Source organism: Mollisia scopiformis, assembly GCF_001500285.1.
Source record: "Mollisia scopiformis unplaced genomic scaffold LY89scaffold_8, whole genome shotgun sequence".
In the NCBI taxonomy this organism is placed as follows: Eukaryota; Fungi; Ascomycota; class Leotiomycetes; order Helotiales; family Mollisiaceae; genus Mollisia; species Mollisia scopiformis.
Window position 1 is genome coordinate 631,558 of NW_017263588.1, and position 26,031 is coordinate 657,588.

Below are 26,031 nucleotides of genomic sequence, written 5' to 3' on the forward strand. Positions count from 1 at the left end.
GTCATCTTTGCTTTGGTGCCGTCTGATCCCTTTCGTCACCTGCTATCGAACAGGCAAGTGCTTGAGATTCGTGCACTGGCGCTTGAGCAATCGTACACCATCGCTCGACGTGCTTGCCAATCACTATGTGTTCTTTGAAGCGCAATGGCTTCCAGGGGTAGGACTCGGCAGTCCTCCGGTTCTTCGGATGTACTTCCACAATGACCAAGCCGTGCAAAGTTGTCCTTCATCAGTGACATAAGCTTTGACAGCTCAGATATGGTCTGCGCAAGAGCAAAGGCCATCTGTCCATCATCTATCCATCATCTGTCTATCTTGGTGGAATGTTGAGCAAGGCAATTTTTCCAGATGAACTTCCACTTGTTGAGCATCAAGCGCTGAAAACGTGAGGATGACCATTCTCAGCTTGATGAGGAGCATATGAGATTGCCTCAGTTGGTTGAATTCTCGGAAATTCCTGGACCTGGTTATCCCTGATGTATATCATGGAGGTTTCGTCCCGACGACTGCACCATAGTTGGACGCGTTCAGTAAGACGCGTCAGCGGTTGCGGACACGAAGGAGAGTGTGTGATAGAACATGGAAACAATGTGTACAAACTATATCCCGATCTTCGAAGATGATATCGCTAAGGACGGTGCTGAGAGGATGGATTGTCGTGCAAGATCTGGCTAATCCATTGCTCGGAACTGCGAAGATGCTCTGATCTCTTGTTATCAAAAATGAGGCGGGACTTCAGCCATAAGAAATTTGTTCCGTTGAGGCGATGGCCGATTGAGGATCTGTTGAAAGTCTCCTCCTCACGATCAGGAATGATGGATGGAGATGTTGATGAGGTAGAGACGCAATTGCCTTCGAGGGTAAGAGCTGAAAAGAGAAGGAGGCAGACACGGCCACGTGATGCAAATTTCTTGCTAGGAAAAATTATCACTTTCAACAAACCAAACATACTTACGTAGCTATCAATTCAGCAACAACTCAATCTGCGCTAAGCCTGATCCCGCATACTTAGCCACTTTACCTTATCATAACAAATAAGCATTGTTCTCCCATCAATCCAGCAAGCGCCTTGTCGACTTGGCGCGTCGGTTGGATTGTAACATGCTCCCCCATCCCGGTGACCCCGACCGGGTGCATGTTCGGACGGACAAGTTTCGCACTTGGGCGTTTAGACTACCTACGGGTAGCCTAAACGTTTTGTCTTTTGGTTCTATGTAGATATTGAGTTTTCAGGTGGTTGGAGTTTTTTTCATTTTTCATATATTTGGGCGGAGGGGTTAAGCGAACTCACGCCTTTGTCTTGCCCTCGCCTGCCGAGCCAGCTTTTGGATGTGAACCTTCCATTTCAATGTTAGAGCTTGCTTCATAAAGGAGTAATGGATCAGATTTTTCATCGAGTGTCGTAAGAGGAGGTGAGATGGAGGTGTGGAACCAAGTTGATATACAACAGATCATCTATGCTTCGTCGAGTCCGCTTCGCTTAATCGTACACATTTGTTTACCTTTATCATACATCCCAAGTGTACGAGGATCGAGTCCCTGCCTTCGCCCATCACTTCCCACCTCCATACTCATGATTCCATTCCAGCTTTAGTGGTCCACTCCTCCTCGAGCTCAACCCAATATGACCAGGTTCAACACCATCCCCTGGTTCAGCGTAGTACTTGATCGGATCCTTCCTTCTCAGCGCCTCAGCCAGGTCCCACTCGTCATACGCGCAAATATTCGGGCCAAGCTCTTCTCTCATCGCTTCCGAGATATCAGCCACAGCTCGCCAAAGTCCCAACCTGCGTCCCTTCTTGCACAGCTCGCTCCTCAAATCGCAGTCTACCCAGAGAATCCAGAGACCTAAAATGAAGACGCTATTCACGATAGCGGCGATCATGAGCCATTGACTTGAAAAGCCCCACTTTGAAGGCGTCAGTATTTTCATTGATATGAGCGTTCAAGAGTTGATTGAGACGCACCTGGTAGATCCCATTCAAGGGAATGCATCTATAGTTCTGAGGCATACTAGGCCAGAAGCCCCACGAGTCCCAAGTTGAGGGATCATACAACGATGTAGCGTTCTTGTAGAACTGCGCCCACCATGTTGTGTTGAGGAAGGCGTCATCCCAATAGTATACCTCCAGCGAAGAAACGCCATTCCCGCAAGCGCCATCGTTATCACCACTATCTTCGTCCTGGTGCGGAGCCAGAGAAAAGGTGAAGTTGGAAGGGTTGGCGGGATCCGGAATTTCCAGACATACGTAGTCATTTGCATAGGTTACACCTGTGTTGTTTTGGAACCCTGTTGATAGATCTTAGTATGAGTGCGTTGTAATCATGGCTATGTGCAAGAGTTGTGTGGACGCAACTCACAGGCACTCTCATTATCAGTGACCAGAGAAATGGTGCCGTTTTCCCATACGATATTGGTAGTGTAGGAGGGTTCGTAGCCACTACATACATCCAAGATGCTACGCATATTAATCAATGACACTCAACATTTAGATGTGTTAGTGTATACCTAGGGAATGAGACGAGGTAGACAATAGAAAGAAGTAGCCATATAAATATAGATCTATCTTGGTTTAGCTTCAATGCAGGGCGCGAGAATCACAGAGACGGATATCATCTGCCACTAAGGAAGAAAAGTGTGTACCTCGTTCGCCAATTGCCCCTCTTGCCAAGTCCTTTCAGTAGATGCCAAGCCATGTTTCCCTTGTTCGTATACAACGACAATGATGCATAAAGGTCATAAGAAAGGTGAGTTATTTCAGCAGAACGAAGCAACGCATCGCTGAAGACCCGGTACGCTATCAAACTTAAGATTGCCTGCACACCTCGACCCACAACTAAATTCCAGGCTAGATCAATTGCTTTTGCTTGGTCGAATGTGAAGCTACCAAACTTCATATCAATACCAAGCAGTCCTGGCTGTAGCGTATCCATGTTAATCTTCCCAGGCGACGAAGAGCAGTCAAAGGAGAACGGGGACGCGAAATCAGACTCGTTTGGAAGGATATTGGACGGCACCATAGCGGCGTACCATATTGGGACGAAAATTGTAACGAAAACGGCGGCAAACATCATGCCATGGCGAACATGTATGCGCCATCGTCCACAATTGAAGCCCATATAGCGTTGACTCTGCTGAAAAGCTTTGGGCGGATGGAGTTGAGCAGTCCGCATGTCTTCTTGATATGTTGACCTCGCTGAATTCTTTTCCATTTCGACCTCGGTGTATAAATCATCGCCAATCGACTTTTGGGGCTTCCGATGCGAGAATTTGCGATTGAGTAATTGGTCATGTTCAACGTTCGATGCGACTGTTACTGATGGCGATATCAAAGGATCCTGACTGGGTGGTCGCGATGGCCGTTCCCTAGCACGAAGGGGTGCTCGGTGCGAGTTCGTGATGTCGTCCTCCATTTCAGATCGCGACTGATTGATTTGACTTGTCTGTCCTGCAAATATACTGACCAGCAGCAAAGAAATGCCAAGAATGAAGGGCGTTTGGCCAAAGCTAAAATTAATATCACGAATTAAGCATAATCGTAGTAGACCTACAAGAATAAAGAAAGATCAGAAAGATGGGATCAACGGGATTTTAGGGGTTCGCTGCACTGTTTCAGAATTAATGAAAAAGACAATGCGTTGACAACTGCGCCGCACATCGAGTGTTTTCATAACCTTGACAATAGCTTTGTTGCTGTTGAAAATCTGAAGAATACCGATCAAGCGGGCAACTAACATGCAGAAACCCCAGGAAAGAACGGTATATGGAACATCTTCTGCCATGTTAATTGGCTACTTGACAAGAATTTGCACAAATGAAAACCTTCATCAGCTGAAAACTCAAACAAAGGGGCCGGCTAAAGAGTGCTGTGCCATTGCTTGATGTTACACAGCATAGACGAACAGTCTGTTTGATGTTCTTGGAAGTTATCCAAGATCGGTAACAGGTCACTCACGCTGATAATACCTGGAATGCTCTGGTCCGCTCCGTATTAGTTTTAACGAAGAGAAGTATTCTCCACGTGACCTGTATCACCTGATTCGATCTTTAAACCCCGCTCCAAGGTCCAGGTGTGGCTGAAGGCAAAGAGTTCCAGCCCATACCCATAAGGAGTCCTTCTATAGCTCGCATGGCCATCAAAGACGGCTTCATATTTCTTATACCGAGGCATACTCTCGGAGAAACGTTGAAGCCAGCTCCGTGATTATTTTCAGATGGAAGGAAAAAGATTACTCATACATAATTGCTGAACAGCCTTGCTTTGACAGATCTCGTAATCCCTCTTCGTACCGACAACGAATGATCTTCGTATTGACAATGACTGGTGTGCGCTTAGGGGAAAGATCGTCGTTTAGACCAGGAAGCCAATATTTGCAGCTCCGGACTTGAAGTTGGAGATGTTCCGGCAACCTCAAAATCGGGAAAGAATGCGAGCAGGATGCTGAAAGGATACAGAAGATTCTGTAGTAAGCATGTAGCCAGGGACTCGATTTGCGTACCAAAAAATTCGCAAACATTGGGGACAATACGAGACAGTCCGTACGATACACTCGTATCACGGCCTTTAAGATGAAGTGAGTATGAATGATGGAGCTTCCGAGTTAGCCGAGATACTTGAGAAAATGAATCTGAGGGTTCAGGCCTGTATGAAGATCTTTCTCTACCATAGGTTAGGAGTGCGATCATCCTAGGTGGCGGCACAGCCCTAGGTAAGTGTCTGACTGTGCTATCTTTGCCTAGCTCAGCCTTGTAAGAGCCTCAAACTCGAATCTTCAATCGAGAGCGCACTGGAGCAAAGATACCACGGTTCCTGCGCGATCTCGTAAATTCGGGCCACTAGTCCTAGTGGTTCCCAAGCGGCTGAGAAGCTTGTTGTGCGGGAGGTGTATCGGTGCCTGAGATCTGCTACTATTCAAAGATTCAGACAGAAAGCGAGCCCAGAAGGCTCCGTATTGGACTCAACAAGGCAGCGACGCGAGCATGAACCAGGCTAGTATCGTCGTTGTTGCTCGTGATGTGTTACAGTATGTGGTTTTTGGATCGACCTTGCATTGAAGGCATTTAGCCTACTGCCTTTGAAGAAGTGCCAATGCAAAGGGTGACCAGGAGTATCCAAGATTTCCCTCATCTGGATTCCTTCACGATAGAGGATTTTAGCAAGAAAGCTTCAGACTCGTCGGTATCCAATCACCAAAGCGACTGACGGTCAACGAGGGTTAGCTATGAGTGAGAGGTGCTGGTTTGTGTGGTACCGAATCTTGCAAGCAACATGATCCCCCAGATAATCTTATCAGGTCTATCAGCTGTATCATTCGCGGGGTTTTGTGGATGAGTGTGATGCTGTATGATGTCGTTGGTCGTAGTTGCGACAGATTAAAAATAGAAGCAAAATCACGCATACACTAACCATGATTAGCTTAGCTCTGAATAAGCGAGGCTGGTAAGCATGAACGATTGTTTTTGTTGTCCAACTGCCTTACACCATCTTGGTGAAGAACGAAACACCTGTCAGTGCAGAATATCAGACGGCCAAGGCTTCAACGTGGATGGCATTGACATCCTCATACTGGGCTCGCTTGACTACTCTGCGACCCTCGGACATGGTTTCCAGGACCGCAGACGAACAGCAAACTCGTGGCAGCCGCTGCCATGACTCCAGCCACCACGTCTATTCCTTCCTCGCACTCATCCTTTGCAGAACGGACATTGCTGCCCAATCGTCTTTGCTGCTGTAAACGGGAAGTGGTCTTGCTTCTGGCTTCCTCTGCGAGGCAGTTCCTGCAGCTGAATAGGACATGAAGTTGATACCTATTTTGAGCATTTCTATAATTCAGTTTGTGTTGATTTTTTTGGCATTGTTCCCAGCCACGAGCCGGTCACATTCTGCTGTTATGTTAAACTATGTCTTTAGACCAAGCTGTGCTCTTAGAGGAGATGCTACGAGCGATTGATGTCAAATGGTCTCGGGAAAAAGAAAATCCGATCTGATTATGATGAGGCTGACAACCCGTCAGCACGTTTCCTAATCTATGCTTAAGCTGTAGCCTTGGAGCTTATCATCCCAAGCAGGGCCTGAAATTGGATAACCAGGCCACGGACCGAGTGCGAATTGCAGTAAGTGGCGAAGTCGGTATAGCTTGAAGTGGACTGAAATCCAAATCATATGCTATCACAGCAGTCGCTCTGATGCTCAGCAAACCCCGCCTCTGCAGGAATGACTGTGTCTTGTGTTGAGCCGCCCATCGTAATTGGGCATTGTTCGACGGAGAATTCCATCAACTGCTGACATCAGAGGACCTGAAGCAGATTTCATCTCTAGCCACTCCAAGAAACGACATCGGATCTTATCCTGGTCACAGGTGGCCAGCGCCACCGTATCTTTCCCCAGTGGACGTCCGCCAAGCTTCAAGCTCCACTTGGCCATGTGGCGGTCAGGACAAGGTCCTTCAAAAATCCATGCTCAGATCGTGGCACAGACACTATCGAAATAATTCTCACGTTGAGATACGAGGATAGACATCATGGCAGTGGGTCGATGAAGCGGGAGCGAGACATCGTTCCTAAGCATCAGCCTTGCCCACACAAGTATGCCTCAGATACCGTTGCCGGTAGCCCTAAGCCGCAGCCTTACTGCATGCTACTTTGGGAGCCCTGAATCCAGTGTCTCCAAAGGATGCTATTCTCAGCCCCTTGTGTCCTTTCAACAACAGTCATACGAGGAGAGTAAGCGCAGTCCACCCTATGGGCCAAGATCAGCTCGCAGTTCGTGGTGTGTGCCTGCATCCAAGATATAAGTCTCAGAAACATTCTCATATTTTCGCATCAAACAAGGTCAGCCTTCTCATACTCTGCATCTACAACATAGCTTCGAGAGACTAGCCTTGAGTTGTAATGATGCGTTTCACCTCTTTAGTGGCCCTCACCTGGGCTTCATTAGTTGCGGGACAAAACAACTATCCTAATTTGCCGGTCAATTTTCTTCAAACAAGCAATCCTGTCACACCTTTGCCAAATGGATATCCTTGGGGAACCTGCACTGTTCAAAATACAAATCCTTACACCAACCCTCCAAACACTGGTGTCATCAGATCTTACGACTTCACGATAACAAGAGAGACAAAATCACCTGATGGATTTGAGAGAAGCTTTCTTCTTGTCAACGATCAGTTCCCAGGGCCCGAGATTGAAGCAAATTGGGGTGACACGATTCAAGTCACTGTTCACAACCAGATTACCGGGCCCGAAGAAGGAACTGCTATTCATTGGCATGGTTTATTACAAAAGGGCACTCAGTACATGGATGGCGTTCCAGGAATTTCTCAATGTCCTATCCCACCTAACGGCACCTTCACATACACTTTCAATGCTGACCTATACGGGACATCCTGGTACCACTCTCACTACTCGGCTCAGTATGCTGGAGGTATCTTCGGCCCAATGATAATTCACGGCCCTGCTATTGCTCCATACGATATCGACATTGGCCCAGTAATGCTAACCGATTATTTCCACAAAGACTACTTCAGCCTCGTTGAGGATGTGGTCTCGACAAATTTCAACGAAGTGCTTCAACCTTCAGACAACAACCTCATCAACGGACAAACCAACGCCACGTTCCAGTTCACGCCTGGCAAGACTCACAGACTGAGATTGATCAATTCAGGCGCAGAAGGCATGCAAAAATTCTCCATTGATGGCCATAACTTGACCGTCATTGCTCAAGACTTTGTTCCAGTGCAATCATTCAGTACTCAAGGTAAGGCGTTCTAGATGTCAAATAGATTCTTTGCTAACATTGATACAGTTGTCACCTTGGGTGTCGGTCAGCGAACAGATGTGCTCGTGACAGCACCAGCTAATGCGGATGGGAAATCCTACACTATGCGCTCTACCCTCGCAGGAAACGGCTGCGCAGTGACCAACCAGCCTTTTGCCACCGCCACTGTCTTTTACAACACAAAGTTGCAACCGAACACTACTGCCTGGCCGTCCTTCCTCACCTCGGTAGCCAGCCAATGCGCAAACGACCCCATTGATATCACTCAACCCCTCTACTCTCTGACCCCGTCCGCACCAACCACAACAAAAGACATCGCCATCAACTTCACCCAGAATGCAACCGACTTCTGGCTATGGACCATGAACGACATCTCCTTCCGAGCAGACTACAACAGCCCAGTCTTCCTCCTTGCGGCAACTGGTAATGATTCCTACCCAGACCCACAGTGGAACGTCTACAACTTCGGTTCCAATACTTCCATTCGCGTCGTCATCGAGAATCCAGGCCCGGCAGCTCATCCCATGCATCTCCACGGTCACGATTTCTATGTTCTAAATGTTGGAACTGGAACCTGGGACGGAACCACCATCGTCAACGCTGCCAACCCACAAAGAAGAGATACTCAAATCGTTCCTGCTGGAGGCTTCCTCGTGATTCAATTCGAGGCAGACAACCCAGGAGCATGGCCGCTGCATTGCCACATCGCTTGGCATGTAAGCGCTGGTCTCTATGTCACCGTACTTGAAAGACCCGCAGATATCGCAAATGTACAGGTACCCAGTATTATGGCGCAAACTTGTCGGGATTGGAGTACTTTTACCGGAGAGGATGTCGTTGATCAGATCGATTCGGGGCTGTAAACGTATTGTACAGCATTTTCTTTTCTTTTTTACGACTAGATAATAGAGGCGAACGGAAATGGCATAGCACAGCATTGTCGGCGTTATTGCATTGTATGAGACGGAATGAGCGTCCGTCTGGAGTTCTTCATTAAGCGTTAATGTATACCTGAATAGTTTGAAGCGAGCATTTTCAAGCATATTTTGCTATTTAGCGAGCATAAATACACCATACTCTTATTTTCACAACGAACAATTCTTTTCGCTCGTGATGAGTCTGAACAAATGTAGTCTCATGGTATGTCATCATAAATATCTTCCCATTCAGGAGGCTGGAGAAAATCGGTGGGCACACTTTCTGGTAGCTGTCTCTCCTCAGCCCACGTCCTCACAGCCTCAAAATCCCTACACGTATGCTTGGTATTGAAATCCGTGAAGGCTTCTGGTTCATTCTTATGCACCCAAACCTGTCCCAAAACGCCAACATCCACAGTACACATCAATTGCTGTCGCAAAATATCTAGACAATGACTGACATGTTTCTGCACAATGAATTCTTCGTTCCGAAAAGCTCCTTGTCCAAGATCGCGGTAATATGGATAGTTGTACCAAAGGGATTGGCGCAGGAGGTTGAGACAGTGAAGGTGGTGGAGTCCTTCGACATTGACAGGGTACCCTCCTCCGTACTTGGGAGAGATTTGTACTTGGAAAGTGGAGAGTCCTGATTTTGAGGCGAGTGATGGAGGGACTCTGAGCGCACGGTAGTTGATGCCGAGCGCCTCCCAAGCCGAGTCGACTTCAGGACTAGCAGCTTGACGATAAATGTTTTCGTTGAGAAAGGAGCCGTTGAATTGTGTCAGAGTGTAGGTGAGGGGTATATCGTCCAGTACAGGTGCTTGGATCGGAGTCAGCACTTGCAAGTCAGGTTGGGATGAGGATAATTTGGCTGACAATATGAAGTGATCTTTGATATTAATGAAGAAGTGTCTAGACTTGATACTCTACCGAGGACGAAGCCCAAGGATAGTATGCCTACTGCAAACAAAAATAAAATTATCGTTGCCACCAAAGGGTATGTTCGCCATCGCTTGGTTTTAGGAGTGAGAGTTTGCTCATCATCTGAAAACTCAATATCGGTATGCTCTGACGAAAGAAGAGGACTGAACCGAATCCTCTTCTCTGGTTGAGGATGAAACATTTCTTCAAGATGGGGAAAAAGTTGGCCGCATTCTCTGTAGACTCAAGGAAAGAAAGAAGATTGAATGAGAACACTCACCGAGGATACCTTCTGGACCTCGAGCTAAGCTCGAAAGAAAAGTCCACATCCAAGACTCCGAGGTACAACTTTACACAAGCAATGCAACCCTATCAACTTTTCTGGTTAAGTACAATGCACCTCATACGGTTGCATCCCTAAAATGGCGCATTGTGTTCAGCTTGAATAATTTCGTGTCTCGACCCCGCCATTACTTCTCCACAAAGTCTAGACCAGGACAACGGGAGCTAGGTAGATGGAACACTTGCCTGTTTTGGCCATGGTGTCGATCATTCAGCCCTGTGAACAGCCAATCGGGCAGTGATCTTCGATGTGTGTGAAAAAGCCCCGCCAGCCACAGTAGGACACTACTGAAGCCATCAAATATGCGTTTGATGGACTTAGATGCACCTGCACCTATATGCATTTTTTACCCAAAAGCTTCTAGCAGTAGTAGCCCAGACGTGGAACACGAGCTGTAAGTCCTAGTCCTTTTAGCTGAGACTAAGACGAAGAGTGTAGAGTACTATATTAGGTAATTGATTAAAGGCAAAGGCGTTTGCTGAAAAGCCAGTCACCACGAATATTGCTGAACGTTCTTCTCGTATTCCAACAGTTAGACTCGCTAAGGTGGCAGCTGAACAACCATTTGACAGCCTCATCGGAGCTTCTCCTCCTAAAGGTACCTGGACTGATGCATCCAAAGAACCGCTGTAATTAACGCCAACTTGGTAACGATGTAACTGTAGAACCTGCTCTGCATATATCCATTCATTGGTAGAATGCAACTAGATGAGAAACTCGGACCGGCTCCATTGCTTCCTTATATATAAACACCTGAACCCCTTCCTCATTCTCACCAACCTCACCACACTTTCAACTAAAATGAAGTTTTCACTCCTAGCCATTATGGCATTTACCTCCACTGCCATTGCAATCCCCGCTGCAACCACCACGCCGACGTCAAAGGCAACTTCCTCGACCGCCACTCCAACCTCCACTGCAATCACAAACTACGGAAGTTACAAGAGTTATGGGTGAGTGACGCTCGATACATGACCTTGCCAGAGAACCTATTGCTGACTTTGGTCATTCAGGAATTATGGAAAATATGGGTAAGTGCCAATTGGCATATGACGTTTCAGGAAGCTCTAACTGAGGTGTTTGTGCAGCAACTATGGAACATACAAGAGAGATGCAAAGGCAGAGGCAGAGGAGGAGATGATCTGAGAGAGAAAATGCAACAAAACGTAAGCATTGCAAATCAACGCGAGATACCAAGTCCTAGGCTAACAGTACCAAGCTCAGTAGTAACAATGAGAAACACAAGCATTGTGAGGATGCTGGGATTTGATTCTTTAGTTTGATGTAATAGAAAAAGTATGCTGCAGCACATGATCAGCAATTACCACAATTCAGCAGAACAAAACAAGAACACAAACCATCGTCACTCAGGAACTTATCCTCTTGAAGTCAAAGTCCCTCAAGAAAGTCCACTCTCCACCAATCTCATACCTCCACAAACTAAACCCCTCCGCCTTCCCTGCCTTTTCCACCCACTCGGCACTCAAAACATCCATCGTCTTCCTCGCCTCTTCCTCTCCCACTTTGTTCTGCACCGTGACATGAGGTCTCAACCTCGTTTTATCCTGCTCTGTCAACTCTACATCGTTCTTTTGCAATCCGTTTAGAATTTCCTCATGCAAGTTTCTGAGCTTGAAAGAAGCGATGTTTATCGCCACACCTTTTTTACCAAGCAGAAAAGGAGACTTGAGTCCAATCGTAAAATCGTGTTCTCGAGAAGCAATATCAGTGAGATATGTGTTGTAGAGAGGGAGGTGAACGGCAGGGAGTACGTGGAAGAGGGTGATGTGTGCAGAAAGATAATTTCGGTGGGAAGGAAAGAAGCGGGTCCGTAGAGAGGTGAGCAGTTTCTCTGACGCTACATCAAGGCGTAGAGTAAGGATGAGAGGCTGTGACATTGTAGGACAGCACAAGAAAGAAATTACTTATTTCCCAATTATGCTGATACATGATAGAGACTGGAAATGAAATGAAGAACTATGCGCTAATGAATATATGACGACATTACATTTTGGAGTCGAAAATGAGGAAGGGAGAAAAGAACAAATAACGGATCAAAAGGATGAGAGAATTCTGTAGAATGGCAGATCAGACAGAAGAAACAACATGGAGTGCGGCTTTGAGAGTCTCGAAAGATGATCCTAGAAAGTGGCCGTCACAATATCAGTTACAGTAACGAAACTAACCTCAAGTTACTCATCCTGAGTAAGTCACACTTGAAAGCACTGAGCTATACATCAATTTGTCGACTTTTGTGATGCGCAACAAGAGCGCTGTCTCAGTCCTCATCCGCGAAATGCGCATATAGCGCAGACAGCGCCCACGGCGCGGTTCGCGAGCAAAGCGCAAATATCTGGTTGTCAAGCAGTGAATAAAAAAAATAATCTGTTAGAACGTTGAAGCCGACAAAAGATCCCGATCCACAATAGCTAACTCCATAATCAACGAGAAGGATGGATTTAAGTATCTATGATTGAGATATGCTGGTCAATTGTTTGATATGGTATTCGAAGTCGCAAAGGCACCCTTTCCTAGCGTCATCAGTGAAGACTGTTGAGACATTCCTTCAATGTCTCACATTTTCAACTCCTAAGACACATAACGGATTACAACACCTCTTCCTCTTGTCCTTCTCGTTGGAGTTTCAATTATTACGATTATCTAACTAGTTTTGATATCAAATGTCCTAGACAATGAATTCATGTGATGGCGGGGTAGACAGTCAGGCTTCCAGGGCAGGCGGGCTGAGCCGGGCACAGCCACAGAGACGACAGCCTCATCTCTCACAACTTCTATTTCATCACCATCTCCTGAGCTTTTTCTGGGTTCCGCTTTGTGTCCAGAATACGTCTTGCTAAGAGACTCCAAAACAATTTGAGGATATAATGGACGTTACTGGTCTTGTCCTCAGCGTGGCTAGCGCGGCGTCATTGTTCATTACTTGCATAGAGTGTTTTGATATCGTGGTCAAAGGCAAGAATTTTAGTGAAGATTATGAACAACTGTACACATTGGTGTGTAAATCAACGTTCTTCATTTATTGCCTGCTTCTCGAGAGGTTTTTGAGACAGTCTGACGAGTTCCGGATGCTCTAGAGACATTCAATCAGAATGCCGCGTGATAAGAATGCTGACTTGAAATGCTGCACAGTTTTCAATACAAAGAACTCGCTTTGGGCTCTGGGGAGAGTCCGTTGGTCTGATTCCTGACCCTTATGGCGTGAAAAGGGGCTACAATACGAATCTAGATCGGCCGGACATACGGCCGCTTGTGGCGGCTACCCTCAACAACATCCGACTGTTACTACAGAAGGCAAATCAAGTCGATGATAAGTATACCCTCGACGCCGCCGCTCCACAGGGTAGAAAGGTCTCCGAACCTCAAGGTCTGCAGGTCTTCAAGGCCCCATTCGACCGATTCAGGAGCCAGATCAAGAGGACTCAGAAAGAGACATCGACTTGGAAGGTCACACAGTGGGCCATCCACGATGAGGCCAAGTTGAGAGGAATCATAGATCGGCTCCGAGAGTACGTTGATGGGTTGGAGAGCATTACTAGTTCTCTAGGCTTGTGGGCAGATCAGCAGGCTAGACTCAAGGATGAGATTGAAAATATCTCTGATGTCGAAAGTCTGAAGCTACTCCGAGATTCGAACTCAGGCAACCTTATCACAGCCTCACAGGACATTTCGGATACAGCCAGTAGACGTCTTGTCTCACTCGCAGAATCGATCTTTGAGCAGAAAGCTTTGGAGGGGTCGGTGATTGGACGAGAGGATGATTCTTTCGTTACTGCGTACTCAACCCCTTCAACATTCAATCCGCGGATACCGGGTTCATGGCCGAAGTCGATAAGCTCTGCTATCCTTGGACCTCGCCTGGTTTCAAATGCTCAGCCAGCTGAACAGAAGCTTGATCAGAAGAATGCCCCTAGGAACTCGTGCAAACAATGTCTCAAAGCAGTGCGCGATTGCGAGTCGGGCGACCTTCCACAATGTTCCAACTGCACTTCTTTCAATCTTGACTGCAGTTGGCTTGTTGACAGCTGTCGAAAACCCGAGGACGATAACTTGCCCGTCACGGACCAGGATGAGAATATGCAAATGCCTCAGAATCAACGTTGGGTGGCCGAGATTATGCAAAAGGCGAAACCCCATGTACCACAAAGCTTTGAAATGGGAGAAGCCAATTACGGGAAGTGTCTTTCTGTCATCAAAGCTGAAGACGGAGAACATTGCCAGAACACTTCTGTCAAACTCATAGCACAGGCAGAAGTTGGCTTGTCTTCAGCAAAAAGAATGTTCCTGGAGCTCCGCAACATACGCACTGGAAAAGTGCCATTTGTGAGTGCTACTCCAGTTGGCGACAGTCTTGATAAGGTTTTGGCCAGTATAGAAGGTCCTCTCGAAACGCCATATGAGGGAGGAGTCTTTTGGATCACAATCAGACTTTCGCAGAAAGACTCACTTGGGCCACCGCTCATGAAGTTTCAGACCAGAGTCTATCATCCGAACATCTCTCCACAAGGACATATTTGCGCGGACTTTGGCGATAAGTGGAATGCATTCCGCACGCAAAGACACACCACCAATGTCACGTCGATGTGGTATCGGGGAAAGTCTTCGACACCACAGTGGACACTTGGTGCATTACTCACAGCAATATGTGGCCTATTGGCTGCGCCTGATGTAGACGACCCACTGGTTCCAGAAATTGCCCAGAAATATTTAGAGGACTATGCCGCTTATTGTGAGAATGCTCGACTTTACACGAAGCGATATGCTACCGGCCAGCGTCCGGAGGAAGCTAGTCTTTCATTTTTGGAAGAGGAGGCAAAGCCATTTGAGTCTGGAGTGACAACTGAACCAGATTCACTTGACCTCGATCAGAGTGATGGGAAATCGTCGCACGAGTGTGTACAAGTTAGTAACAGGATAATTCAGGATTATGAGGATCAGTATCCTGGCGGACTTCTTTCTCAAAGTTGCAGAGCATCTGAAAATACTTATGAAGACTCGGATAGCAGTGAGGACGAGCTATCAGACGACGCAACGTCGTTTTCAGAATGCAATGGCGACTCCATTCAAGACTATTCAGCTCAAGGAAATCTACCGAATGCGACCGGTTCAACAAAGCCTCAAGCAAGTAATCCGTCGAACTTTGCGAAGTATTTCCACAGTCAAAGGAAACTACTTGTTCGTCACAATGATAGTGTAATAGATGGGGATGCGAATATTCGCGTCGATACTGAGATCGAAGAAGATGGACACTTGATCCTATTGACACTCTTTCATGTGAAGATAAACGATCTAAGATCTCGAAAGTTGTCAGTTCGGCGATACGAAAGGCATTCTGGACGAGAGGTGTGCCACACGGGCCGTGGGCGCCAGCTTAATGAAAAGTCTACCAGCGAACAAGCAACATGGAGCGATGTACTGACAGCATCGAGAGCTTATTCAAGATCCCACCGAAGAAGGACATCATCAGTAAGTAGTGCTCGGTCTAGAGCATCGAGTTTAAAATCAGTTCCTGAAGAATCAGCCACTGTAGATGACGATGACGACCAAGACGACGCGGCTTTTTCTACAGAGTCGGCACCACAGGGACCAGCGAATACAATACAACTTGAATTCAGTAATTATGCTCAGGTAAAGTTGATTCGGAGAGGGAAGATGATGGTTCGTTATGAATTCGAATACTGGGGCTCCGATTACACATGGAGACGCAATCTTTCTGATCATAATGCGTTCCATCTCCAGAAGATAGAAATAAACAACGCTATCGCAGGTATTGTACCTGAGACACGAACGCCTGATCAAATTCGAGATGCGGACAAGGCTGGCCATTTGGTACCACCATGCTGAATATGGATTGCAGACGAACAAGTCCTGAGTAGCACGATCGATATTGCCGATGTTATCATGTCCACAGGACTTGTGGTGCTCATCGATAACAGCATCAATCGATCTTTGGAGAAGCAAGATAATGGCCATCAAACGAAGGAAAGCAAAATATCCAAAACGACTCGCACGAAGTTCGTTGGTCCCAGTACAGTGCGCAATTTCTTCAGAAGAAAAATCTCCAAAACTCCTGTGAACAACAACATCGACTCTAGTCGTCAACTTTAACGTTATCTGAAAGTTCATGTTCACCATCAAGTCCGCCCTTGTGCCGTTATGGGGAGGATGCGGCGGAGAAGGAAAGAGCCGCCTGTTCTCAAATGGTACCACGTCGTATCTTACCACATGACAGAAACGGAAGCAGATACCTCTCCCTTGCGTCCGGCTAAATATCGACTTCCTAAATTGATTGAAACAAGTCAGTAAGCATTCCAATTCGATTGAATTCAGGCCGAACAACAGCATCAAGTTCGCCTATACATCCAAGGAAGAACCATTTGCGCTCACAGCTCGTCTAAAGAAGGTTCTTGAGCGACGGCTAGCGTGAAAACTGGGAATGAAACAGTATGTTTTAATCATTGCGATCGATGATTTGGAAGAAGTTGCAAGAAATGAGGGGAATCTTACTTCAGATATCGAGAACCTTGGTCGATGCCTAGGTCATCTCGTGTTAGGAGCAAAAATCAAGATTGTAGCGGGAAGAGAATTCGGGTCGGAGTGGAAGATGATGGACATCTCGAGTGGATATTCAGGTAGGATTAAAGAGCCTGATGTAAAGTAGTTGTATTTGGAAAGAGCAGAAGTGTGTAACAGCTTTTAAATTTGGATTGTCCGCTAGTACGTACAGGACAAACAGCAAAGAGTTTGTCCATTAGTAGCGCGGCTACCTGAACACAAGATAGTCTCTAGGAAGAAATGACAGATAGGGAAAGATGTGTGTGTGTGTGTGTGGCACGTTAGCACGGTATCTATTTCATTTCGGCTCCTTGCGTATGTCGTATAGCTTCCAAAACATCCACAAATCACTTGAAGAGTACCACAACACCAATCATTGAAAACTCACAAAACTCCGTGTAAACGAGATTTCACAAACGATTAATGCCATCCTCGATGCTCGGGAGAATATGATGTACATCTAGTTGCTGAATTGTCCTTGAGTGCAAAATCTCGACCCCGCATTTTGGCGGGGCTATTTTCTCAGCCTTACCATAAACGCTAGAACACAACGGTACCAAAACATTAACTGAATGAAGCTTAATCTGGATAAAATGGCATGTTGTGTCCCACTTGCTACCCTCTGCCTATCATCGCCAGGAAAATGTTCATTTTTCAGATATTTCATGTTTCACCCTACCAGCACGAGAATCCTCAAGATTGCTCGACGTCCCCATGACATAACTTCCCGGCAATAATGACAAGGGATGAACAATGTTCAGAAACAACGGCATTATCAAGAGCAGAGTGTACGAAAGGCCATGCAACGAGTCAGATAATGAATACTTTAGCCGATTTTTCGGTTAGAACATGTTCTGCTAAACCAACTTGAATCCTTGACCAGATACACTTGCTGACACGCCCTTGATCAAAGGAACACGAGAGTATTCTTATCATGAAACAGAAGGCATCACCTGCAGCATAGTCCTGAGGCTTGAAGGTGGTAGCCTAACGTGCTCTGCCGAATTCTCAGAATAGCAAGCGAACCGAACCCCTTTTCTTTGCTCGGTTATATTTGTGTATTGATTATAGAATGCACCCTTTAAACAGTTTATTTGAGAGACCTTTTCATGGACAATTTGGAAGTACTATTAAGCAGGTAAGGGACGTCTTCAATTCTTCCTTGCAAACCGAATTGCTTCCAAAAAGTAGAGCTATGATATCTATGAAACACCCAAGCTCTATACACTTATGGACCCAGCCCCAAAAGCCCATCGAGAGAGCATTCCGCAATTCAAGCACCACCGAATCCCTGCTATACCAACCTTATGTGTCCCATCCCCAAATTGCCATTCCATCATGTCTATTTATCCTCTTTTCCACCTGGCAAAGATCCCAGTATATCCATTTTATTCCTCGGGTTGCTGAATCGATCTCAGCATATTGCCCGCAAGGTTTCGAGTCGTAGATAGCATTGGTCAAGTGGTCAGCAGAAGATTGCTATTTCGCACGAGTACGAATCTCCTAATCCTCCTTCCCATCTGCCGCCCTGCCATTCCACCTAGATGTGCGTTCGGATCGCCTATAATCGGGTTCGAATTCGATGTAGATTTCGGAGGAGGAATCGGTTGAGGGTCCTGAGAAGGAAGGACGTCAGTACGGGTAAAAGACAGCTGAAATGAAGCTCATACCGGTTTCAATGGACCAGAGGGTGGTTTCACCACACCGTGCAACTCAGCCAACGTCTCGACCTCCTGAGTTTGCAGGATGGAAACAATCTCCTGAATGGTGTCGTGCGAAGGCTTGAAGCAACACAGATCGCGGTAAGTCGCAAATTGGACAAATACTGCACGGGTCCTAAAAGTTGCTGGCATTTCCATCTCGGACTCGGGTATTATTGCTTGCTTGTGGATGCTTCGTATGCGTTGTAAGAGATTTGATTCCTGGTGCTGGACAACTGCTGCTCACTCCAGAGGTTCCGTGTTCTCGTCGTCGTTAGCGAGGAGCTGCAGAGAGCTCTGGTCCTGTCGCGGCTCAAGATCTGGCTCGCCATGGATGCTAGATACAGTAATAGAGCTCTCTCTCTGGTGACTGAAATGCTCGAAGAATTGTGTCTATAGCAGGACTAACATCGATCACTTCTGTCAAAAAAGAAAAAAAGGATCACAGTTGCCGACGAGTTTGAACAGTTCGTAGTCGTGCGGTGTTTGCATCAACACTGCCATCATCGGCTTGACAGCCTCCTGCAAAACCCTACCCCTCGACCTATGCTCTAATAATGCAACTACGCTTTCTGCATGAGTAGTAGAGCGTCTTCATCAACTGCGCGATGCCCCTCAGCCAAGCTCACGCTGAGGACTTTAGGCATCACGTGTTGATAGCTTGGGCGGGCAGTAGGAACCAAAGGTGTCGATCGAATGCGTGACAGGATTAGGCGGGGCACAGAGCCACATGTGCATTTCTGAAGCTATCCCCGAATTTCGAGAAATGCGAAGCAAAATCGGTGATCAAGCTCTCAGTCAATCAAACCACACGCGTGATTCGAGTGCAACTTCGAGATTCGCAGTATGAGCGGCGGATATGGAAGGCAATCTTGCTCTCCGTGTCGTCGAGTGATGTAATGCCGTAACTTCGACCAGCTGCAAGCCATCTTGCCCTCGATTTACAAGCCATGTATTTCGAAGTCGTTGTGTTGTAGGAGAGGTGAGGAGTTCGAGTGGAACGTAGTAGAATCGTTGGCGTCGAGTCGAATATTCCAAGGGAGTTGATCTTGACCGCGAGGCGAAAGGCTGAATCGAAAAGGGATATATCTGCGGTAAGTGAATAAGTAGTCTCGAGAGCTCAGTGCTTCGCCGACTTCCCCTCGTCTTGACACCTGAGACAGCTCCTCGCGCCAGAGCTTTCACTGAACAGCACAGGAATTCCAGAGAGAAGCAAGCTTACTGGGGCTGTTTGATGACCTGAAATTCGCCCACGGTGATAAATTCGACTTTCCCTGAACAAAGAAGGGACTGAAGTTTGGAGGCGATACGGCCTCCATGGTCGCAAGACTTCGTGCCTCCGGAATGAGGTCTGCCAAGTTATCGAGAACTGCAGTCAACGACGACTGGATGTATGGCTAAATAAGATACCCGCAAGTCGAATGTGTTCCCTAGTATCATGGTATCATCTGTAGGTCGGTGATGCCACATTTCGTATCGTCGAGCTATTCTCATAACATGTTGGTCTGGTTCACGCCGAAAATTGATCGTTCGCAACAGCCTCGGCCAACCAATGGTACGAACCTGTATTTGTTGTCGAGCCCACACAGCAAAGCAAGTTCAGCTGGAGCATGAACCAAGCAGTCTTGCATCGAGCAGCAAGATGCTCATGATGTTGTTGACAACCATCCGAAGTTGAGCTAGGCCGAGTGTGCCAAAAATGACTGTGATCAATTCCAATCCATAGAGCTTTCGTCTCCCCGACTTGTCTGCAAGGAAGCCGAAGAATAACTGGTCAAATAATGATGCAGACAGCACGAAATAGTCTTCGCTATGAGTGTGATTGCATTATTTTCCGCTTCCATTCCATTTCATGGCGATCCGATGGCCATATGCGAAGTATATCTTCAGAGAGGCCTTCGCGGATTCGCGGATTGAGTGTCGCTCCGGATTGGTACAACTTTGCAAATAAAGATCGTTTCTCGGCGCCATCGAATGGTCGCTGGAAAGCAAGTCATCGCAGTTCCTGCACTTTGCTTTGAATGGTACGTTGTCTCTCGGTCATGGTTGTCGTGTGGCAGTATGTTGATTGTCGCTGGCAGACTCATTTCTCCAAGTCGATATATCGGATCATGATCGAGACGGATGTGCACGATGATATATCAAGTGGAGTGTTGCTCTCTTTGTTCACTATGTTTTCTTTGGTGGGAGAGAGCAACATGCTGGCCATGCAAGACGTCGCATCGTCTGGTCCACGAGTATTTCGTGGGAAAGCAGACTGGCAGGATAAAAAATGTAGGATGATCGCAGATCCGATACTAAATGAAAGAAGGATGGTGGTAGGATGGCATGACGAAGCTGCAGTCAAACGTCGTGAGGAAAGAAGGCGAACTGGAAAGAGGGCGTGGAGGTTTCTGACGGTGCAACCAGGCCGTAAGAATCTGCGGTAGCGTAGCGAGCTGGTTCCCCAAACATTTCATTGGTAGCTCAAACGCCCTGTTTTCTATCTCGATCGACGATGGATGTGTGATAGCCAGTGATGAGGAGCGCCTGCATGACAAGGGGCATTCAAACTCCACGCCAAACTCCATGAGGAGGGCACTAAGGAAGGCACTTGCTCACCGAGGCTTGGTTAGGGACCTGTGGCCCGGCTACCATAGCCATGTTCTGGTGGAATGGTGGTGTTCTCTTCTCGCCGATGCACATGTCGACCATCTTGTCGTTATAATAATACTAACATGGTCTTGGTAAGTAGAGTTTACAATACGGGCTATTTTTCGATGTCTGAGTCTCTTCTGACAACGAATTCCATTTATAATTGAACTTGTCGCCATCACAGCCAACCTGCCGAGGCTTCACAGCCATGGTGCGGGAAGGCAATACGGTATGCAAATCGGACGCCAGAGTTCCAGCGATGTTGATCGTAATTTCTTGAAGATGGATCACTTTTGTGTTGGAATGTTCGTACGGACGCGCTACTTGATCGGCTTGCAAGTGTAAAATTGAAGTATTCCTGTTGGTGACTGATATTGAGACTTGGCTGGTATGGCTCTGATCGGCGGGAAAAATTACCTCGCCAATTTTCTGGAGTGTTTATGTTTATCTTGTGGAATTGAGCATGTTTCTAGCGATACCAATCTTTTGTAATCGTTTGGCGAAATTCTCTCTGAGCAGGACCAATTTCTCATCTCATCTCGCGTGCGTTTGGGATATGGCGCACCAGCACGTTTTCTTCCTCGCTTTCTATCATTGGCATACTCATCTGCACCGCCTCTTCTTCTCAAGCCGCCTGCTTTCCTCCTTCTGACCATTTGATATCCCCGATCAAATTCTGTCTCAATAGCACATCGAACTTTCAACACCCCAACAGCGGGCCATACACTCCGATCTCCTCGAAAGATCCAGTCATCCAAGCTAGCCTGTGTTGGTTTCTCGAGCAAGCGGATGAAGTCGCTTGCGGACAGTTCACGCACCAGCGTAATGAAGATACAGGTATATGGGCAAGTTAAGAGATGTTGACAGAAATAAGGCGTAGCCTTGTTTGATGACACCGAGGCCGCAGGTACTTCAATATGGGATAGATATGCAGACTCTGAGGTCGGTTGGCGAGCGAGGTGCATCGCCTAGCCTGATGTATGTCCCAAATGTGCTCCATGAAATTCTTTTTTTGCCCGTCCGCCTTACATTTCCCTTTCCACTCCATGTGCAATTTTTCCCAGAACACCATCAAGAGAGCCTCGTATCAGGCTTTGATCTTTTAGCAGAGCCATGTGAGAATTTTGATGCCTTTGAGTGCCGACGAAGCAGCCAAGATTCAGGTGAGGCTCAGTTTTGGTCTTAGAGATGTCTTGTTCTGTTCCACATTCCTTTCCATGTTACGATTCATTTGCCTTGAATTGCAATTTGATACAGAATTTTCTTTATGATTATGAACGAGAGAATAAATACAAGTTCCGTTGGGGAAAATGGTCTCCAAGAGTCTGACATCGAGAAGGCTGTACTAGCCTCATCAGGATCGTGGTCAAGCACCATCCTCGATTCTTCGGCATCTGCCAGGTCTGATACAATTCAGAAAGACCAACGGCAAGGGTTAGAATCCAGTGAGAATACTAGACTCTGTTCTGTACCGGGTTCCAACACTCACGGCAATCTCAGACAAAAGATCAATATCATTGACTGCATTGGGAGCCTTCCTCCTCCATATTGTTTCCTTCTTATCCCCAATGACAATAGCAGCTCAGTTGAGGAATTAACACAACGAGAAGAAGGCCGAGCAGAAGAATCTCCGAGAGCTATACTCTCTTCTCCAAACCCAGCGCCGTATGTCGTCCCAGGTCGGCTTTTCCTCGAAAAGGCTTCTAATCAGCACCCAGCATCAATCGAGGAATACCCAGCTGGTTGGCCACAATTAGCAGCATTCCTCCACAGCGAAGATAACTTTGCAATCTTCAGGCGATTTGGGATGACCCACTGCCGAGTCCTAGTTCAGCTGCAGGCTGAAATACAACTCCTCGAGCAAGAACTAACAAACCTCGACAGCGAGGATGCCAAGCATCCCGATAGAACATGGAGACTTCAAATGGCAGACATTGAAGAAAATAGGGATCTTTCCGATGCAGCTCAGAAAATTCTGCTGAAGAAGTTGCAAGAGAAACTTCTCGTCTATGGTAAGTGGCCGCTTTCCGGCATCGCCGACTTATTCCACGTCAACCATCAGACTAACGACTAGACCAATTACTGCTGAACGACCAGAAACTTCGTGAAATAGGACACGCAAAACAAAACGACCATCTCAGCGTTTATCACTGGATATGCCGAGAAAAACCTCTCGGGGCTGGCCAGTACAACTGGATCTTCCACGCAACTGATTTCGTCCCACTTTCCAAAACGGATCAGTTCGAATACTCTATCTTGAACTCATTCCTCAAGGTATGCCCAACCTCCTCACATTGTTCCCGGGAAATCTCTCCCTGTTAACAACTCCATAGCGCCTCTTCCTCTCCCCAAAATCAAACGGAACAATAGACCACTACTCCAAATCCGCCGTAACCACATTCACAAAACTGATCAGCGTGCTCTTCGCTGTCGCGATTCTGGTAGTCCCAATCTTCATCCTTCTCTGGATCCCTGAAACCCGCGCTTGGATCTCTGCCACTGTATTGATCTCCGTGTTTGTGTTCTCGGCTTTGATGACGCTCTTTTCTGGTGCCAGGGTGCAGGAGATCTTGGTGGGGACTGCTGCGTGAGTTCTTCGGCTTCGATTTTAGGAAGATGGATGCTGACGTGAAGTACTGTAGGTATTGTGCTGTTTCGGCGACGTTCTTGGGGAATACGCAGACGAGCTCGGGAGTAAGATGATCTGTATGAGTCTGGGAGCCCCTTGGGATAGGATGGGAGCGAGTCTACTACTGTTGTGAAGAAGGATAAAAAAGGAAGCAGGATGAGAAGTAACGTATAAAACATAGCTTTATATGCGTGGGTATCTATATTCTTTCAGTATAACGCCAATACATCCAAGATCATCGCTCTCCACGACGCCTCTCTTTCTCTCTTCTTGATGCTGCCTCAACGATAGCTCGGTCTAGATCTGGTACTATACCCTGCTTCCCATCTTCACCATCTGCAATGGCGAACTTCCACTTTGGAGCAGCAGCATTTACATCAGGCCACAGATCGACGGGCAGATAATCCCCAACATCGACTCTGAAGCCTTCTCTCTCTTTCATATCGGCCTCATAGACCTTCTCAACTTGTTCCATAGCTTTGCGCATGATTGCTTTGACTTTATCTTCACAATTCTTCCGTCTATGTACCTCCAGAAGAAGTCCATCATATGAATTGAAATAGTTTTCGTAGAACATTCGCATGGATTCAAGCTCTGCAAGCTGTTCGTGGATGTTGCTTTTGATGTCCTCCCATCGCATTCGGAACTCCTGACTAGCGATGATATAGTTCGATAGGCGGGTTCCGACTGCTTCTAGCATGTGATAAGCCGCTGTTGTCTCGTTATTGGTTGTTGTAAGAACAGAAACGTGCTCGAGGATTGCCTCATGTTTGGTTTCCATGTCGTTTAGGTATTCTCTAAGCTCCATCACAACCTCGTCTACCTGAGCTGCATCTTTCTCCAGCACATCAAGCATCTCTGCCCTCTCTTCGTCTGATATAGGCTCGTCCATCGAAGTATCATGTTCTGTATTCATGACTCCAGACACAGAGACAACTTCTGCACCAGGCGGCTGAGACGAGGCTGCCTTACGGACTGCTGCATAACCACCTTCTGTATGCCTGACTGCATTTACACAAAGGTCGAAATGCGAGACAAGGGAATCCAGAAGACCTGCCATTTCCTGGGCATTGATCTCGAGGGTATGCAGAAGTGTAGGTATCGGAGAAGAGAAATCGTTGTGGGACTGGGAGGCACTCGGTTGGGGTGAGGCTTTCATCGCAGCTTTCAGAGCTCGGAGGTCGTCATCAAAGGAAAGAATCGAGGAGTCGAACTCGGTTTGTGCATCCTGCAGATAAATTAGCTTTACATTGAGACCATGGGGAAGCTCTAATACCTTCGACTCTCTGATGGACTCTTTAAGAGCATCTCTCATAGTTTCGACTCCTTGTTCATCCACAAAGTCGAGTAAGCTTCGGGGTGCCTCTTCATCGGGCCTGAAAGCTGCCTCTACCATTGTACCTCGTAGAATTTCCATCGTCGATTCCAGCCTCGAGTTCGCTGCATCCAATGTCCGTATGACGCCCTAACATAATCAGTCCTGCCACGACTACTTGATGGAATTTCGTACCTTGAAATCTCGTTGCCCATCTTTATACATAGTCTCAATACCACCTCTTACTCTCCTCAATATCTTCACCTGCTCCGATATGCCGCTTCGCAGAAAGCCTGTTCTAGCACTCAGAACTACGCTTTCCTCCAATGCAGACCGAGCGGATGTTACTATCTCATTCGCCCTCCACACAGTGCTTATAGATGACAACGAGCGTTTCGCTGCAAGTAGATGCGAGACAAGAGTTTGCAAAGAGGCATCTTGATGTGTCATCGAATGTGATTGTGAGTTGGATGGGGATTGTGAAGCCTGGCTATGGCTGAGGGGATTGGGAGGTGAAGCCGACATGGCACAAGGATAAAATTTCTTTTGTACTATTCTGTAAGCCTGTACTATCGACTGGGATGGGTCATTTTGTGTTGGACGGCTTTATCGTCTTGTGCTGGATGTTTCGGGATGCATTATTTGATCTTGTAAGACGAGGCTGTAATTATGACCGGGATGATGAAATCTACGGCGGGCTGGTGAATTTCCAAATGCGCAGATCACTAGTCCCTTTTGAGCTGAGCTTCTACACTGCTGTCTCAACTCTGTTCAACATTTACACTTTAAATCCACTCATAATAATACCCTGAAGGTGATTTTGTGGAGGATTTAAGGATCACAGGCCAACAAAACAGGCTATTAATGTTTTACGGGCCTCCACCAAAACGTCGGTCCAGCCCTTTTGATATTTGAAAAGATACAAACAAGCAGCGTCATCTTAACTCTATTTCTATCGATCATTGATTTAATATAAGAATTCCCAGTCATTTATTGCTGTCCATCGCTGATACAAGCTGTATTATCAAAGACAGAGAGTTTCCGGAGTTTAATCATGTCGCTCAAAGCGCAATTGTGCAGCCATTCCCGGGCCCTTATTTTTTTAGCTTTGCCTTTCTTTACTTCAACACTTGGATCTCATAGGCGTGCTCTGCCAAATCATTTTCCTGATGCTATATCTCCACAATCCGACGTGAGGCATTATCCTTCTACTGTACGACA

At 46.8% G+C, this 26,031-nt stretch overlaps 9 protein-coding genes across 9 annotated transcripts; 4 read left to right on the forward strand and 5 right to left on the reverse strand.

The window, feature by feature from the left end:
- Nucleotides 1-1,552: 1,552 nt before the first annotated feature.
- Nucleotides 1,553-3,414, reverse strand: LY89DRAFT_780239 (uncharacterized protein; the record flags this gene model as incomplete). Its single annotated transcript, XM_018222364.1, has 5 exons — nt 1,553-1,909; nt 1,968-2,290; nt 2,362-2,459; nt 2,510-2,563; nt 2,645-3,414. 5 exons carry the CDS (start codon nt 3,412-3,414, stop codon nt 1,553-1,555), a joined length of 1,602 nt encoding a protein of 533 aa, XP_018073605.1.
- Nucleotides 3,415-3,428: 14 nt separating this feature from the next.
- On the reverse strand, nt 3,429-3,842 carry LY89DRAFT_487296 (uncharacterized protein). The gene has a single exon (XM_018207860.1). It carries the CDS (start codon nt 3,781-3,783, stop codon nt 3,568-3,570), a length of 216 nt encoding a protein of 71 aa, XP_018073606.1. The 5' UTR covers nt 3,784-3,842; the 3' UTR covers nt 3,429-3,567.
- A 3,034-nt stretch (nt 3,843-6,876) lies between these two features.
- LY89DRAFT_612848 (uncharacterized protein) lies at nt 6,877-8,828 on the forward strand. The gene is made up of 2 exons (XM_018210639.1): nt 6,877-7,757; nt 7,806-8,828. The coding sequence occupies exons 1-2, from the start codon at nt 6,893-6,895 to the stop codon at nt 8,639-8,641; spliced, it is 1,701 nt and encodes a 566-aa protein (XP_018073607.1). The 5' UTR covers nt 6,877-6,892; the 3' UTR covers nt 8,642-8,828.
- Nucleotides 8,829-8,913: 85 nt separating this feature from the next.
- LY89DRAFT_731660 (uncharacterized protein) lies at nt 8,914-9,705 on the reverse strand (the record flags this gene model as incomplete). The annotated part of the gene is made up of 2 exons (XM_018219594.1): nt 8,914-9,515; nt 9,657-9,705. The coding sequence occupies 2 exons, from the start codon at nt 9,703-9,705 to the stop codon at nt 8,914-8,916; spliced, it is 651 nt and encodes a 216-aa protein (XP_018073608.1).
- A 1,079-nt stretch (nt 9,706-10,784) lies between these two features.
- LY89DRAFT_731661 (uncharacterized protein) lies at nt 10,785-11,105 on the forward strand (the record flags this gene model as incomplete). The annotated part of the gene is made up of 3 exons (XM_018219595.1): nt 10,785-10,912; nt 10,973-10,990; nt 11,048-11,105. 3 exons carry the CDS (start codon nt 10,785-10,787, stop codon nt 11,103-11,105), a joined length of 204 nt encoding a protein of 67 aa, XP_018073609.1.
- A 221-nt stretch (nt 11,106-11,326) lies between these two features.
- LY89DRAFT_773438 (uncharacterized protein) lies at nt 11,327-11,857 on the reverse strand (the record flags this gene model as incomplete). The annotated part of the gene is made up of 1 exon (XM_018221935.1): nt 11,327-11,857. One exon carries the CDS (start codon nt 11,855-11,857, stop codon nt 11,327-11,329), a length of 531 nt encoding a protein of 176 aa, XP_018073610.1.
- An 879-nt stretch (nt 11,858-12,736) lies between these two features.
- On the forward strand, nt 12,737-16,117 carry LY89DRAFT_487318 (uncharacterized protein). Its single transcript, XM_018207861.1, has 2 exons — nt 12,737-12,973; nt 13,110-16,117. Exons 1-2 carry the CDS (start codon nt 12,845-12,847, stop codon nt 15,819-15,821), a joined length of 2,841 nt encoding a protein of 946 aa, XP_018073611.1. The 5' UTR covers nt 12,737-12,844; the 3' UTR covers nt 15,822-16,117.
- A 6,022-nt stretch (nt 16,118-22,139) lies between these two features.
- Nucleotides 22,140-23,569, forward strand: LY89DRAFT_731665 (uncharacterized protein; the record flags this gene model as incomplete). The annotated part of the gene is made up of 4 exons (XM_018219596.1): nt 22,140-22,878; nt 22,941-23,140; nt 23,200-23,453; nt 23,509-23,569. 4 exons carry the CDS (start codon nt 22,140-22,142, stop codon nt 23,567-23,569), a joined length of 1,254 nt encoding a protein of 417 aa, XP_018073612.1.
- A 98-nt stretch (nt 23,570-23,667) lies between these two features.
- LY89DRAFT_612855 (APG17-domain-containing protein) lies at nt 23,668-25,453 on the reverse strand. The gene is made up of 3 exons (XM_018210640.1): nt 25,006-25,453; nt 24,772-24,960; nt 23,668-24,723 (listed from the first exon to the last, which is right to left on the reverse strand). Exons 1-3 carry the CDS (start codon nt 25,333-25,335, stop codon nt 23,731-23,733), a joined length of 1,512 nt encoding a protein of 503 aa, XP_018073613.1. The 5' UTR covers nt 25,336-25,453; the 3' UTR covers nt 23,668-23,730.
- Between the last annotated feature and the right edge of the window lie 578 nt (nt 25,454-26,031).